General features: G+C 50.1%; 1 protein-coding gene and 2 long non-coding RNA genes across 6 annotated transcripts; 1 reads left to right on the plus strand and 2 right to left on the minus strand.

The window, feature by feature from the left end:
* Positions 1-456: 456 nt before the first annotated feature.
* On the minus strand, positions 457-2806 carry Slc16a11 (solute carrier family 16 member 11). 4 transcript variants are annotated; one of them, XM_048448497.3, is made up of 5 exons: positions 2607-2806; positions 2160-2506; positions 1781-1924; positions 817-1584; positions 457-733 (listed from the first exon to the last, which is right to left on the minus strand). In XM_048448497.3, exons 2-5 carry the CDS (start codon positions 2359-2361, stop codon positions 504-506), a joined length of 1344 nt encoding a protein of 447 aa, XP_048304454.1. In that variant the 5' UTR covers positions 2362-2506; positions 2607-2806; the 3' UTR covers positions 457-503. The 4 variants fall into 4 exon arrangements, with proteins under 4 accessions (XP_048304454.1, XP_048304451.1, XP_048304452.1 ...); XM_048448494.3 differs by having other exon boundaries at positions 2160-2520; XM_048448495.3 differs by having other exon boundaries at positions 2160-2370; positions 2607-2740.
* A 3326-nt stretch (positions 2807-6132) lies between these two features.
* LOC125409225 (uncharacterized) lies at positions 6133-9673 on the minus strand. Its single transcript, XR_015003646.1, has 3 exons — positions 9539-9673; positions 7807-8024; positions 6133-6897 (listed from the first exon to the last, which is right to left on the minus strand). It is a non-coding gene; the product is annotated as an uncharacterized LOC125409225 (long non-coding RNA).
* Positions 9674-9721: 48 nt separating this feature from the next.
* On the plus strand, positions 9722-13112 carry LOC125409224 (uncharacterized). The gene is made up of 2 exons (XR_007234729.2): positions 9722-10763; positions 12013-13112. It is a non-coding gene; the product is annotated as an uncharacterized LOC125409224 (long non-coding RNA).
* Positions 13113-15922: the final 2810 nt, after the last annotated feature.

Here is a 15922-nt window from a genome sequence, read left to right on the forward strand (position 1 = left end):
TGTGAACACCCACAGATATGTGGTGTACATTCACACAAACACACACACATAGCATAAATAAAAATCAATCTTTTTTTTCCCTCCCCCTCTGCCTCGTCCAAAATCAATCTTTTTAAAAGTAGGTCTGGAGAGAGAACTCAGCAGATTGCTGCTCCTCGTGGTGACCTGTTTGGCTCGGGGCATTCACACCAGGCAGCTCATAATTGCCTGTAGTTCAGCTCCAAGATCTCCAAGAGATCTGGCCACCACAAACCCACATAAATAAACATTTGAAGTATGAGATTTAGATATGCCCGCTTGCAAACTGAAACTGACAAGCTCATAACTTCTCAAAGACCCTCTTAAGGCAAGGATTTGAGCAAAGGAAAACTGACTGGACAGGTATCTCCCTCACCACCAGGGCCGCTGGGGTCCTGTTGCTTTCAGATGGTTTTTTGTTGTTGCTTTTCAACAGAGTCAGATAAAAAGCCTTTATTAGGGAAGGGGCTCAAACAAGAAAACGATCAACAAGTGGTTTCCCTGGTGGGATCAGCGCCCCCTGCCGAGAGCAGGGACGCCTGTGGAACGGGGAGCAGCTCCCCTCTCTCAGGGGGAGGGGTAGGTGGAGGTGAGACTGGACGGCAGGTTGGGAGGGCTCTGGGCAGCCCCATGTAGATGAAGCTGCCAGAGAGGATGAAAGAGCTGCACACCAGGAAAGAGGCACTGAAGTCTCCTGTCTTATCCCTTAGGAAACCTGAGAAGAGGGATAAAGGAATTTAGAGGCCTGTCGTCCCAGGGGCAGACGTCTTGAGCGAATCTTCAGACGCAAGCCCTTACCTGACAGGGGAGGGCCCAGGAGTCCCCCGAGGCTCATCAGCATCATCACCAGCCCTGTAGCCTGTACCACACCTCCAATGCCCACCAGCCCCGGGAGCACACCGAAAACCAGTGGGGCATAACTCCCGGCGCTCAGGCCATAGGCCCCAGCCGCGGCTAGCAGGGGAGCCCCCCAACCCTCCTCCGTCTCCACAGTGGGCACGAGTCCCACTGCCAGTACCCCTAACCCAGTCAGAGACCCAAACACAACCAGAAGGCGCGGAAGGGGCACCCAGCCCTGGTCTGCAAGCCATCCGCTGACCAGTCGGGCACTCGCATCTCCCACTGCAGCGACAGCCACCACCAGTGCTGCCCCGTAACCCCCCATACCCTGATCTAAAGCGTGCGGACCCAAGTGCACGTAGGGGACGAAGTATCCGCCCCCAATCAAGGCGGTGCCCAAAGCAAAGATTGTAAAGGCTCGGCGCCTGAAGAGACCTAGGCCAAGGGCAGCTAAGGGAGTTCGAGGTGGGGCTAGGGGGTCACCAGAAAGAGCCAAAGGTCGTAGCAAGGCGCCACAGGGTGTGAGGTGGAGGGTGACAGCGCCAAGGAGGAGCAAGGCACCCCGCCAGCCAAAAGTATCAAGGAGGAACTGCAAGGCAGGTGCCAGGAGCAGCGAGGATGCCCCATTACCGGTGAGCGCCAACCCTACCGCCAACACCCGACGGCGGGAGAAGTACCGAGAGAGTGTACCCAGGGAAGGGGCGAACACCAGGGCCCAGCCGGAACCTGCAAATGGATAGGACAGGATAGGGGTACGAGGATGGTTTTCTTAGCATTCTTTAGACCCGCTTCTCTCCTCCATGCGCACGAACACACACACACACACACACACACACACAGCCTTGTTCGGTCCCCTACCCCACAAGAAGCTCCTGTCCGCATTATCATCCCTGAAGCATATGAGCAATCCCTTTCTTCTTACCAGCGAGGAGGCCCAGGCCGAGGTAGAGGTGTAGGAGGCTTCGGGCGAAAGCCGAGAAGACCAAGCCAAGCGAGGTTAGGACGCCCCCAACCATCACCACGGGGCGTGCCCCCCAGCGAGTGCTCAGGGCGCTGCCCACTGGGCCTAGAAGGGGGCGAAGTCAACGAAGACATGCCCCGGGATCCCCAAACTATCTCCAATACTTCTCATTGGCTGTTTTGCTTGGCCTGGTAACTCCTCCCTTTGACCTCAAGACCCACTCTTCTAGAACTTGGCTCCACCAGTAGCTCTCAGGTTGTCTGGTAATCAAGTCTCCCATCACTACCTTCACGGCCTCTCCACCCTGTTCCCGCCTCCCACCTCCGGGGCCCCCCCTCACTGGCTGCCTGCTGCACGGCCAAGGCCAGGGCGCTGACCCACGCAGTGTCCTGGGCGCTTCGTTCAAAGTGCTCCGCGAGGTCGGGGAGGGCAAGGCCCAGGGAGCGTAAGAGCCCGTAGGAGAGCCCGTTCACGGCGAATGCTGCGGCCGCCACCACCCAGCCCCAGCCCCCGTCCGGGGGTCCGGCCGGCTTGGGGGTCATCGCCGTCTGCTGGGGTGGGGAAACACCTGTGAATGAAGTCTCCACGCCTGGGCCTCCGCTAGGGAGCTGACGTCCCTGAGATCCAGCCTCGGGCTGCTCGCCCAGGGTGGGCACGTCGCCCCGAGCATGGGCGCGGGAACCAGGCCTAGGGATAGAAGTCTTGGGTGCGCGTGAGGTCCTGGAATGGGGGAACAGCAGGATCCCCCAGGCCAGGGTTCCTCCTTCCCGCACCCTCTTTCTCTTACCCGACCTCTCCCGGCGTTGGGAGTAGGGAAAGGGCGAAGGTGTGTTCGGCCGGTTTTTCTCCGCGCGTTCCTGGCAGGCAGGGTTCTGCCGAGCCGCCAGCCAGTGCAGAGATGGAGCCCAACTTGGACCCGCTCTCTCCGTAAACAGAGATCACCACAGGGGCCCAAGCCACCTGGGACACGGGGTGGGGGTGGGGGGTGAGTACCGAGGGCGGGGGCAAGCGAGACAGCCAATCCACCGAGCCTGGGCCGAGGCCTGACGCCGAGTCCCACGGGGATTGAATTATCCACACGCAACCTCCAGTCCTGGATAGGGAACCGCGAGGAATGAGTAGCCTCGCCCCGCCCCTCCCCGCGCCTCTCGGCGCCGCGGGGCTCACGCCCACGCACCTGCAGCCGACTGCGCACGCAAGAAGAGCCGGGTTGCAATCCGTGCTCGGCCGGCTACCCACGCGTGAAAATAGCGGTGGTCTCTAAAGCCTGAAAGAGTTCTTCCATTCTCGGATTTGATGTTGAGGATCCTGTAAACCTCTGACATCAAATCACTGGGCCTCCAATGGACAATACTAGCAAGCCTTCACGGGGAATATGACTTCCCACAACCAAGACCTGTGATGTTCCAGGCAATCTTCATACACACACACACTTTGTCATTTCATTCTTACAATAGCCCTATGACGAAGTTGCTATTCCACTTTATAAATGGATGGAGTAATTGATGCTTAAAGACGTTAGCTGACATACGCCAAAATCGTTCAGCTTCAAAAAAGAAAGTGGAAATATTTGAATTTAGGTTTAGCCTACCGTGGGAGGATACAGGGCGAACAGACCTAGGAGTGGAAACAGGGCCTGCGCCAGCCGAGGGAAATAGCCTGGAGATAGATTGATGTGAACTGCCCTGGAAGGGGCAGCGTCTATGCAGAGCCACCATGCGTAGGATTCTAAACCAACCGTGGCTGGGAGTAGATGACATCTTTGCCACCAGGATCGCTAAAGGCTTAGGCTAGATTTTTAAAAGCGAAGTCAGAGTTCAGAGCGCTGAATCCAGGTGTTTTTCCGTTTGTTTGTTTGTTCTTTGAAGACTCCAGTGAGCATCCTTCTTTACAAGGTCACTCTGGCTTTTCTTCAGCCAGTGGACTCAATAGGTGTGCTCTTTTGGTTTAATCATTAAACAATGCCATTGAAATTTCAGCAATTTGCAGGTTGGAGCATGTATCAACGCATAGCCACAGGATGGCAGTGTTTCCTAATTGATGAGAAAGCATCTGCCTAGAAAGGGAAGAAAAATAGCTCCAAAGTTGTGAAACTGGAAGACTGACTAGAAGGCAGACTGACTCTCAGCAGCACACCCTTGTGGGTAAGGCCCCCAGTCACCAAGGGCAAGCCGAGCTACTTTTCCATCCCACCCTCCCACCCTGGGGAATTAGCTTCCTCCCTACTCCCGTCTACTCTTTTCTCAGCTCTGGGTTTTAGCTAAGTCATTTTTATCTGCTGAAATGACCTAGTCCAGTAGGCCTTAGGAAAGCAGCCTCACTGGTTTCACCAGCCAGGGTCACCAGGGAGGCAGGGAACTGGTTTTCCAAGAAGGCTGCCGAGGACTCTGCTGTAAGTTGAATCAGGCCAAGGGAAAGAAATGGTTCTCTCCATGGTGAAGTAGAAATATAGCTAGGGGGGGGAGACTGGGGCCTCGGGGTCTGGGTTGTGCCAGGTAATGCTGTGCACCTTGGCAGGACGAGAGACCCAGAAGCCTGAGATTATCAGTTGTGGAAGGGCACTTTCCTCTTCTGCCTGACGTTTTTAGCGGGAGAGGTGTGTTGTTTGTGGGGGTAATATAGCATTGGAAAAGCAAACCCACAGCAAGACTTACTGAGCCTGACTCTCAACTCTCTCGCTTAGCTATCTGATTGCAAACAAGAGTCTGTTTCCTTGTTTTCTTTTAAATGATTATAATAATAGTTACCTGATAGGGTTGTTATGAGGATTAAATTTGTCATGGTGTGTGCATGCGCAAGAGACTTAGAACAGTGTCTGAATGTGATCTGTGCTAGCCCCACCGTCAACACAGTAACTCAGGGCAACTTGACTGGGCTCCACAACATCGTTTTCCTTTGCCAGGTGGTTACTACGGACTCAAACTGTTCTAGTAAATTCAAGGTCAATGAACCACATCAATCCGGCGAGCTTTGGTAGAATCACATGGGTTATAAAGCATGAATATTTATAGGAAAATTAGATGGAAACTGTGACACCTTTCCTGGGGCGGGAGGGGGGGGGGAAGGCAGGGGCTCATGAAGCCCAGGCTGACCTCAAGTTCACTGCATAGCAAAGGATGACTTTGAACTTCTGCTACCTCCCACGTGGATCAATAGAAAACCCCACATCTGGCCGTTTCTCCTTCCAAGCAAAACATATGACCATTGTCCGTTCTGTCCACTGTAAGGATTTCCCTTTACCTGTGCCCTTTAAGGCCCCTTAGTCCCAGACAGAGGCAGGAAGGCTGCAGCTGTCTACTTTTCAGTGGTGCCTGCACAGCATGCATAGTCTGTAAACCAGAGCCTAGTCTTCTCTTCCTTAATCAACAAGCATAAGGCACACCCCATGAAGCTGTAGGGTGTGCTTGGGACAGAAAGCATTGTAAAAGAAGCAGAAAGCAGAGGCATCATGGAACTTGCTTGTGCCTTCAGTGCTCACTCGATCCCAATTATATATACCACTTCCATTTGATAATGGATGGCATTTGTGTTTATCCAGCTTTGTGGCTTGGTGGGCCAGATAACAGGCAGCTTGTGATGACCAGCTCAGGCCACATGGTAATCTGGTAGTCCATCATTAACAGTTTAGTTTCTGGGGCTAGAGAGATGTCTTAGGAGTGAAGAGCACTAGCTACTCTTCCAGAGGACCTGGGTTCAATTCCCAGCACCCACTGTCTGTGATTACAACTCTAGGAGTTCTGACACCTTCACACAGACACACGTGCAGGCAAAACAGCAATGGGTATAAAATAAAAAGTTATATATATATATATATATATATATATATATATATATATATATATATTTAAAGTTGAATTTCCACTAAGGCTCAGTAGCAGGCCAACAGTTGTTCGCAGATGATGGAGAGCCGTGCTCCAAAATCCCAAGGGCCTCCACTGTGATTCACCTGCCAAAGGCTCCAAACCACATCCCTATCTGCCACTGCCACCTGAAGTACCATCAGGGCTGCTGGATCATATGGTTCAAGTGATAGAGCAGCCAGCACAGCAGCCTGGACCTATTAAAAAAGCCTTCTCCTGTTCTAGGCCCCACACAAAGCTAGCAGCTTTCCAAGTCAGTTGGTCCATGGGCCGGAGTAACACACCCAAATGAGGAATGTGCTGTGTCCTGAATCCAAATCGGCCTGCTAAACGTTGTGCTTCTGTCTAGGTGGTAGGAGGGGCCAGGTGCAGTTACTTACCCTTCACCTTAGAAGGAATGTCTCTGCAGGCCCCACACTGGACTCCTAAAAAATTCACTAAGGTAGAAGACCCTTGAGTTTTGTTTGGATTTATTTCCCATCCTCTGATTTGCATATGTTACCAATGAGTTCAAAGTGGTTGCTACCCTCTGCTTACTTGACTCAAACAGCATAATATTGCCAATATAGAGGACCATTTTGTGGAAGGAAAATGTGATCAAGATCGCTTTGAACGAGGCTAGAGAATCAATATACCTTTGAGGAATGTCTGTAAAGGTGTACTACTGGCCTTGTTAGATGAAAGCAGTCTAGCGGTCCTCATGTACATGAGCTAAGAGAAAGCATCTTCTAGGTCACTTCACTACCTGCATCCTCGGTGCCAGGAGATGTGTTAATTTGTGCAAATAAGAACACTCACATCTAACAGCAATTACAGCTGGAATCTTTGCTTGGTTAGGTTTGTGATATTCAACTGCCGTTCTTCATGATCTGTCTTCTGCACAGATCAAATGGGAGAGTTAAAGGGAGGTGTAAGGACCGCCACCCCTGCATCTTTCAAGTCTTTGATGGTGGCATTCATTTCTGTCACCCCCATCAAGATGTGCTGTTGGTTTTGGTTTGCTTTTGCAGTGCTGAGGATGAAACCTGAGACTTCGTGGACATCACCTCCATTCCACAGAATCATCGTTACACACACACATATGAATGCGTGTGTTTATTCTGTTCCTCCAGAGACCCCTGCTTGATACAGAGAATTTTGCTTTTATCATTGTGACGATTTTGTTTTCCTCACATTTTCCAAGTTTGTGAGAACCTTGATGACTTCCTTATCTTGACTCTAAAACCAAAAGAGAAGTCAAAATAATCTGTATTCATTTTTATAAAAGGTATCTATAGAGTAGTAATATACACCTATAATCCTAGCACTCAGGTGGTAGGGACAGAGGGGTCACAAGTTCAAGGCCAGCCTGAGCTACACAAATAGTTCCAGGGCAGCTGTCTTGTTGTAGAACGCTGTCCTTAAAGGATGACATGGCCATTACCACCTTCGACACCAGAGTAGCTAGGGCAACCTGTGTGAGAGGCACACTGGCATTTCCTTATGGACGGGCGAGGGCTCGCAAAGTTCACATGGAGACATGGGTAGATCACCGGGAGGCACCATGGCAGTGCGCGAGATACTCATAAGGCCGCAACACCTCTTGAGAACATACAAGGGCCGAGTCACTGCCACAGAGAAAGGTCCTTCGCTGCTAATGCTGCTGCCCTTTCACCCCTTCAGGGCGTGTGTTGCAGGCTTGAGTTTGTTTTTGCAGTGATGAAGATAAAACCTGAGCTTTCTTAAATTCTTTCTCAACCATGCTTCTGTAAATAATCCCAATTAAATTCATTGACTCGCCAAGCTAGATTTCAATGGGGTAGGGGGGTGGGTATGACAATAGAATCTTGCCATGTAACTCTGACTGGCCTGGAATCTGCCTATGTAGTAGGCTGTGCCAGCCTCAGATTCACAGAGCTCCATCTGACGATGAAACCAGATTTAAAGTATTTGGGCTAAAGGTGTTTACCGCCATGCCTGACTAAAACGTTTCTTTTGTCTGTCCTGAGTGTCCTATTAGGGGCGAACAGAATTTTTTTTTTAACATCTCCCCTGGAAAATTATTTCTAGTTGGCAGCCAAATAACCATATGGAATAACCAAAGAGGTCCCCACTCTGGTGGTGCGGCGCACAACTGAAGATACTTACTGTTTGCAGGTGGAGCGGTTTCAGAGGTGACCCCGACATAAGCGCCCTTCTCTGCTTAGTATGTCGTGGTACCCTTCTTGGCTGTAGCAGCAGTTGTGCTGTTGCTGTCATGCAGCTAGGACTGTGTCCTCCGGAGGCGAAGTGTCTGTGGAAGGGATCCCAGCATGGCCGCCCTCCTCCAGGTGGCATGAATGACACCCCTCCTTGATGAGTGGAGGCTGCCACATAAGTATGAGAATCATTGCCCGACACCATCAAATGGTTGACGGTAGAAAATATTTTGCAATCCCCTAAAATAAGTTCCTAAGAAGGCTTTGGGATCAGTCGTGTGACCTTTGCTCTGACAATAAGGCATGAGGATCCTGAAAGACAGCTCATTGGGTAGACACTTGTCACCATGCATGATGATCTGAGCTCGATCCCCTACACCCACATGGTTGAAGGAGAAAACTGATTCCCACAAGCTCTCCTCTGACTACATATGTGTGCATGCATGCGTAAGTGTGGGGAGTGGAGGGAAGACGTACATGCAACTGTGGCTCAACTGTCTGCCCAGGAAGAACTTGCTCATCTAAGGGAGAAACTGCAACCTGAAAACCATGTTTGGATTCTATCGTTTTTAATAGCCTCTTAATTGGCAGGAAATGTGGAAAACAAGAGGGAAGAAGAGAAAGCATTGGCTTGCTGCTGCTTGGGGTGGGGCGTGTGAAGAATAGAAGGGAAAGAGAATACAAATTAGATCTGTTAAATAGTCCCTCCTGAGATCCAAGAACTTGGAACCCATAGGAACAATCTGACAGTGGGCGGGGTGGAAGGAGAACAGAAAATGCCCTTCAGGGCCAACCTTTAATACAGAGGAAGAGAAAACCCATAATTCAGCAAGCAGCTAGAGACCTTACACATGATTCAGTGCAAAAAAAACACTGACAATTGCAGACTCCTCTGAACTGCTTTAACTAGAAAAGACTTCACCAAAAAATCATACAGTGCCTGCAACCTTAGCTGGAGAGAATATGGAACGTGGGGGTGGGTGGGGTCAGTTCGAATGCTGTGGACGCAAGGAAACCGAGTAAGACAGCTAGCGACACCTGCATCCTTGACTCAGAGGTTGCGTGTCTGAGATGATATGAGAGAAGCCAGTCCTGTTAGGGGCATTTGATTATTACTGACTCAGGTCCGGTGAATATCGAGGCTGGAAGATCATGGAAGGAGGAGGAGCATTACTGAGGCACTTGGGTGTAGGAGAGGCAGTGTTTGTGGTTAAGCTCCCTTGACCTGATAGGGCTGTGTGCACAGGGGAGCCAGGAAAGAAGCTGGTGAGCGGGGACCTCAGGCCTGTGGTGCCTAGTGGTTTTGCCGAACGCTGTGGTGAGCTGTTTTCTTTAGAAGATAGGAGGAGCCCTGGTGGGTCTGAGTGACTGTTGCTGGCGCGTAAATCATGCCCATGAAGTGCTAAAGCAAGCAATGCAGGACTAGAAAAAGGAAAAGCAGACCCAGAGATTTTCCAGGTCTCAAAAGCGAATGTGGCAAGATTTTTGTGGAGTTGGAGTTCCTAGAGGGAAAAACTGTCAGAAAGCCAGAGTCAGCGCTTGCGAGCCTCCTTGGGGGTATCAGGAGTGAATGGCAGCACAGTAAATGTGAAACGGAGTAAGTTGTTCCCAGGGGTGGGCAATTCTCTCCCCAGATGACGCTGAATACGTTTTTTCCCCCTCCGAGGGCGGAGGTTACTCACCAAGCCCAGGCAAATGTGACCAATAGGAAGGAAGCAACCACTTTAGAGCTTGTCAGAGCAGGAAGCCAGGATCTGTGTGGCAAACGATAGTGCAGTTCCACTCCCGATGGCCTCATAGTGGATGAAGCAGTGGGAGCCAGACTTACTAAGCCCTTCTGGAGTGAGGACATGTGTGGGGACATTGCCTCCGCATCCGAGGTGGGGAAATGGATTAATGGAGAATGGCCCTCGGTATAGAATCCTAAATCAGACCACGCCTCTCATCCATGACGCCACAACCCGCACTGCTCTTTGGAGGGAACAGCTGGTGCAAAGCGACGAGATGTTTTCAAGCAGCTGTGAACTCACTAGCTAACGTTATTTTCTAGCATCACCTTCGCTGCCAAATCTCAAGATCAGTTGGCGCTTGCTTGAAATGGTTGGTGGTGGGGCATCGGAGATCCTGCCCACCCTTCGCACAAAGGTTTCGTTATCTGATGCTCAATGTGTTTTACAGGTTTAGAAACGCATTGAGAGTGGAGTAAGCACCCAAAGGAGCAAGGGTGGGAAACAGTTCACACAGGGTGCAAGGGCCAGGCATCATGGTGGTATTCAGGGGGTTTATGGTTGCCTAAGATGTAAGTGACATCCAACAGGATGATTGACAAGAATCCTACAACCGGTGCCTATAACATAAAATAATGGTTAAAGACTTTGAATTAAGGTACCTTGCCTGAATGGGAAAAAACACTCCCAGAAACTATAAGGGTCTTTTTGGTTTGGTTTGGTTTTTGGTTTTGGTTTTTTTTTTTTCAGACAGGGTTTCTCTGTGTATCCCTGGCTGTCCTGAAACTAGCTCTTATAGACCAGGCTGGCCTTGAACTTGGCGATCTGCCTGCCTCTGCCTCCCGAGATCTGGGATTAAAGGTCTGCGCCACCACCGCCAGGTGCTGTAAGATTATTGAGTGAAAATCTCAGTGCCAGAAATGGACCTCCATCTTATGAGATGTTGGTCAGAGATGTCCTTGAGGCCCCCTACACAAGACTGGCTATTACCACTGTCTTTGAGTGCATGCCAGCACTGGACTTGGAGACCCTGAAGAGACCACACACTTTAGTTGCAAGATATGGAGAAATCAGACTGGAGTTGACCTCAGAGATCCTTCCTTGATCCTTGGCTGTTGTGGGTGCCAGAAGGAACTCTGCAGACGGCTGCGAGGAAAACTGTCATCCACGATCTTGTTCGGTAAGGACTCTGCATGCGATACTATGACATGCCAGGCAAGATGTGTCCACTGGCACAACAGGAGCACACCTGTTATGAGAGCAACCACCTGCTTTCTAGTTGAATCTCAGGCCCACTTTCCAGAAAAGGACACATGCTTGGTGTCTTAGGACAGATGTCCCTAGTGGAGAAGTTACTGCGGTTGTCTCACGAAATGACTATGACAGGCCTGTCCGTCTGCCTTCTAAGCATTGTGTTTACACCCTGGGTTACTGCTCCTGTGGTTCTTGGCCACGGAAGCGTCTTTGTAGAGAGGTGGAGGTTACTGCTGAGAGTATGAATGGTATAGTGGAACCATGCTCAGCTTTAAGTGAGGAAAAGCAACCCACGTTCATATCATCTCCAAGGCTCAGGGAACGTGGCAGGAGAGAGAGTGGAGAAATGTAACAGCCGGAGAGAAGAGTGGAGTGTTGGGTAACTGTGTGCTCGGGGCACTGTGTGCTCAGGGAACTGTGCGCTCAGGGCACGACAGGCTGCCTCTGTCTTGGAACGGCATGACTGCATGAGGCATTCACATGGTTGGGCCACTAATAACCCCCATGCGGAAGTGCGCAGAGCTCACAGAGGTCACGAGGTAGCATGAGTGGTGTGTGAGGGACTCATGAGATGTCTCCGGCGCCCATCCTTCCTTGGGGACACAGAAGTGGCTAATAATTGCTAGGGAGGGAGATGCTTTTCCATAGTGTCACCCGTAGCTTGCCTATGCTCCTGTAAATAACCCCAGCTGAACTCATCATTTCCCCACACGAGATTGTTTTCTTAGCTCTGTCATCATTGCACCGTTCTGGGGGTGAATAGGAGTTTATTCACACTTCCCCAGGGAAGTGTGAATATATAGGCCTACATACAAAAGGCCCTGGCTGAATAACTGTGGTGTGTGTGTGTGTGTGTGTGTGTGTTGTTTTTCTTTTCTTTTTTTAAAAAGATTTATTTATTTATTATGTATACAGTGTTCTGTCTGTCTGTATGCTTCCTGGCCAGAAGAGGGCACCAGATCTCATTACAGATGGTCATGAGCCACCATGTGGTTGCTGGGAATTGAACTCAGGACCTCTGGAAGAACTGTCAGTGCTCTTAACCTCTGAGCCATCTCTCCAGCCCCCAGTGTGTGTGTGTGTGTGTGTGTGTTTATAGACATCTATCATATCCATCACTGGGCTTAGGAGTAAGGATATATGCATGAATAATAATTAAGTCTTCCCTCTCCCAGCTCCCACAATCAAGTCAGAGGAATGGTCATAGAAAAAAAGTCTCAGCACAAGGAAGACAAAGAAAACTACTCTGGAGTAGCACACGGAGAAACTGATTCATTTAGCTTGGGCCTGCTTGGAGGCGGCACAGAAGAGGATCCCTTGAGCAAGGCCTTGAAGGATGAGTAGGAGTTTGCCAGATGAATGTGGCAGCAGGAAGTAATCCAGGCAAATGGCACTGCTTAGAGAGAACCAAGACCTGTGAAGTAGCTGGGCATATTGTTTTGGTTTGTAGAGCTATGAAAAGTCACTTTGTAGGGCAATGGTGATAGGACAGTCTTGGGGCAGGGAGGCCTGTCTGAAAGACCTTGAGACCAAGAAAAGGAATGTCAATGTTTCCCAAGAGATATGTGCCTCTAATTTCCAGGGAAGGATGAGTCACTAAAATGGGAAGCTGGACATGTGAGAGAGGAGTCATGCCACAGTCAGAGGAGTGAAAATATGGAGGATAGGTTTTTACACACGAGAAACTTCTCAAAACGTCATGTTTAATGTTGAAACGTCAGAGGAAATTTTACATTTTCCTTTGATGAATATTTATAGTAAACTAATACTTCTCACTGTCTCCTCCTTTCTTCAAGAAAAAGAAAACTCCAGGAAGATGTCCACATTTGTTTCAAGCTTTTGTTTGCCCTGGCACGCTGCCATTAGGGTGACATACCCATAGATGAAGCAGAAGGACTCCTCTAGGAAGTCTCCCCAGGCCACACCTGCACCAAATCTGCCTATCGCAGTGGCTCTCAACCTTCCTAATGCTGTGATCCTTTAATACAGTACCTCAGGTTGTGGTGACCCCCAATCATGAAATTACTTCATAACTGTAATTTTGCTGCTGTTAAGAATCATAATGTAAATACCTGTGTTTTCGAATGGTTTTAGGCGGTCCCTGTGAAAAGGCCATTTGACAGTTGCCCCCATAAGGTCTCAACCCACAGGTTGAGAACTGTTGGCCTGCTATATTTGTTTGTTTGCTTAAGACAGGGTCTTGTTGTGTAACCGTGGCTGCTCTGAAACTCACCTTGTAATCCAGGCTGGCCTCAAACTCGTGATCCTCCTGCCTTAGCCTCCTGTGTGCTGGGATTATTGGTATCACCAGCAGGCACTGGCTTAGCCTGCCTGTGTTAACCTCCTTCAGAACCCTTCTAGCCCGCCAGGAAACTGCTTTTGTCTTTGTCTTTGTTCTCCTATGTTATGTTGTTTCTACAACACGGGGCCCTGGAGGTTGGACCTCAGATTCTCAACCTCTGGGTCGCTCACATGTGAAGACGGTAAAGGTGAAGGGTGAGTTGCTGAATGGAACAAGACCCTGAAAAGGAGTGACTGAGTGGGTGGGTGGGCTCGGTGTCTGAAGTGCCGCAGCCTGTGGAGAAAGCACAGAGCTAGCTGAGGAGCCCGACAAGGGCTTTAGGAAAGCCACAGGTAAGATCAAGGACTGTATAGGCATTATTTATTTTGGAGTCACAGGATCTAGGAGCATGACTGCATTAGTGAACTCTAAAATGGCTTTCATAGGAACCCTGTGAATTCTTAAGGCCTTCTGCCTGCAGCCTCTGCGAAGCCCCGTGCAGCCCAGCTCTTCCTGTGCCCACGTACCAGGGCCGCGATCTGCAGAAGTGGCTGGGAGTCGAAGAGCAGGCATGCGTGCCATCCACAAGAAACACAAAAAAGACAAGATTGGCTTGGCTAATCTGGCTTTCTAGAACTTAACGGAGGTGCCTCTCCCCTCCTTCCCCTGTCGTCCCCACCCCACCACCTTCCCCAACTCATTCAGTGACCAGGCCACAGGGAGTCAGCATGGAATTCAAACTTGAGATACACAGCCTACAGAAGAACATGGCCTGGGAAGGAGGTAAGGCCATATTGGCCCAGGTTTCAGGTTCAGGAGCACAGGAACACCACTGAGATAGGGAACAGTGCAGGATGGTTGTGGGACCCATTGTGCACAGGCGCAAATCTGTCTGATGACTACATGAATTAGCTGGATAGAAAACCACATTGAGTCCCCTGAGCCTTTGGTGTGTGTGTGTGTGTGTGTGTGTGTGTGTGTGTGTGTTGGGTGGGGGGTGTTGTTGATTGGGTTGGCCAAAGCCTATGCTGGGACAGCAGCCCTACCCTGTGTGTCCACCCTCTCAGCTCCTTTATCAAATCTGTTGCTATCGCCTCTTCCCACCCAGGCCCCATCCGTTTCCCTCTGTCACTCCCCCCTCCCTTCCCACCCCGATTAACATGCTAACAGTTTGTTCGAAGGAGCCGTGTTCTGAATTCCTCATGAAGGCAATCTCTGCTCCAACTTCACTTCTTTGAAATATTTTGTTTGGTTCTAGGACTTTGGCCAATGTCTGTGTTAGAGTTTAAGGTCTGTGTCAGGTCGTTAAAAATCCATGGACCGGGTTGGAGAGCTGGTTCAGTGCTCTTGCAAGAGGGCGGGTTCCCAGCACCCACATCAAGCAGAGCACAACCAGCTGGAACTCCAATTTCAGGGGATCTGACACCCTCTTCTGGTCTCCCCAGGCACCTGCGTGCATGTGCTGCACATAAACTCACACGGGTACTCACACATACACATACAGATAAATCCTTTTAAAAACCCATAGATACAAACTCTAACATCGTTCATGAACAACATGATGGCTACTCACAAAACCACCAAGAAGGCTGCAGACATAGGTCTGGCAGGATGGGCCTGGCACAAGACTAAGCCACCGCGAGGACACTAGGTGTCGCTGCTGGCAGCCGGCTGCAAACACCGCATCTCACGACCTTTGCTACTCTTTGGAAATAAATGTTCTTTGCTTTTTGGCAGAGGAACTCCCAAATTCAAGTTCAAAGCCATGGCCCTGGCCCTTTTGGCCTTAGTCCTGCGTGCTCCTCCTCGGTCGATAGAGCACCAGGAAGGCAAACACATGTGTTCCGTGTCTGCAGATAGATGGTTCTGCCTCCTATTAAACTAAGGTAGAGCCCCACACGGAAGTGCGCACCTGTCGATCCAGCTGCTCTGGAGTCCGAGACTGGAGAACAGGTTAAGTCAGGAGCTTAGGGCCAGAGTAGGAAACACAGCAAGACATTTTCTCTGAGAATTAAATGGATTAAAGACAAACAGATGTAACAAACAAGAAAACTAACAAAAACGTCATGAGGTGTATGCCTGTGATTCCAGGACTCAGGAGGCTGAGAAGGCGGGGTGGGGCGGGGGAGTTCCCAAGGCCAGCCTGGGCTACATGATAAGATCTTGTCTTAAAAAGAAAACACAAAAAGCTGAACAATAGGTGGGGGTTTTCTACAAGAAAGGGGCTCAGATTCAAGGCAGCTTACGATGTCTTTTAACTGTTTTAGTCCAAGTAAACAGATTGTCTCAATCTGAGGAACGGAGGCCTCTGAATCCTGGCAACAGCATATGTGCATCTTGCAATGGCATCCGGGACCTGGTGACTTATGAAGAGTATTGTTCCTGACTCCCACAGTTCCTTGGCATCTCTAAAAGCAGGTTAACCTAGGATGGCCCTCTAGTGGAAGGAAACGTAAGGGCCCCATCACAAGCCCAGGTGCACAGGTAGGGTCACCACTTCCTAGTATGGACGACCTTCAGTTCATTTCACCCTAATTTTCTCTCTACCACTTCCCACCCCCTACATCGCCCCCCAGTTCTCTCCCTGCCCCAGGCTGGCTTCTCCTGTTTGAAATGAGAAGGGCGTCAGACTAGAAGGGGCCAAGGAGTGGGCCAAGGATGGGCCCTCTCTGCTGGGCCCATCTTTTCGGTTACCCCTGGGCTTTCTGTGCCTATTTATCTACCCTACCTTTCCAGTCCCAAACCAGCACCTCAGCACCTAACTTTCTTGGTCCTTAGAGGATGTGTTTAGGTAAACCTTAGAT

Source organism: Myodes glareolus, chromosome 9 (genome assembly GCF_982192425.1).
Source record: "Myodes glareolus chromosome 9, mMyoGla1.1, whole genome shotgun sequence".
In the NCBI taxonomy this organism is placed as follows: Eukaryota; Metazoa; Chordata; class Mammalia; order Rodentia; family Cricetidae; genus Myodes; species Myodes glareolus.

Bases quoted from the DNA above. Each gene is read 5' to 3' on its own strand.
- Slc16a11 (XM_048448497.3), bottom strand. From the start codon at position 2,361: ATGACCCCCAAGCCGGCCGGACCCCCGGACGGGGGCTGGGGCTGGGTG. The intron at 1,925-2,159 runs GTGAGGGGGGGC...GCCCCCTTCTAG, and splicing joins GGCCGTGCAGCAGGCAGCCA to GCCCAGTGGGCAGCGCCCTG. The intron at 734-816 runs GTAAGGGCTTGC...CCCTCTTCTCAG, and splicing joins CCTGGGCCCTCCCCTGTCAG to GTTTCCTAAGGGATAAGACA.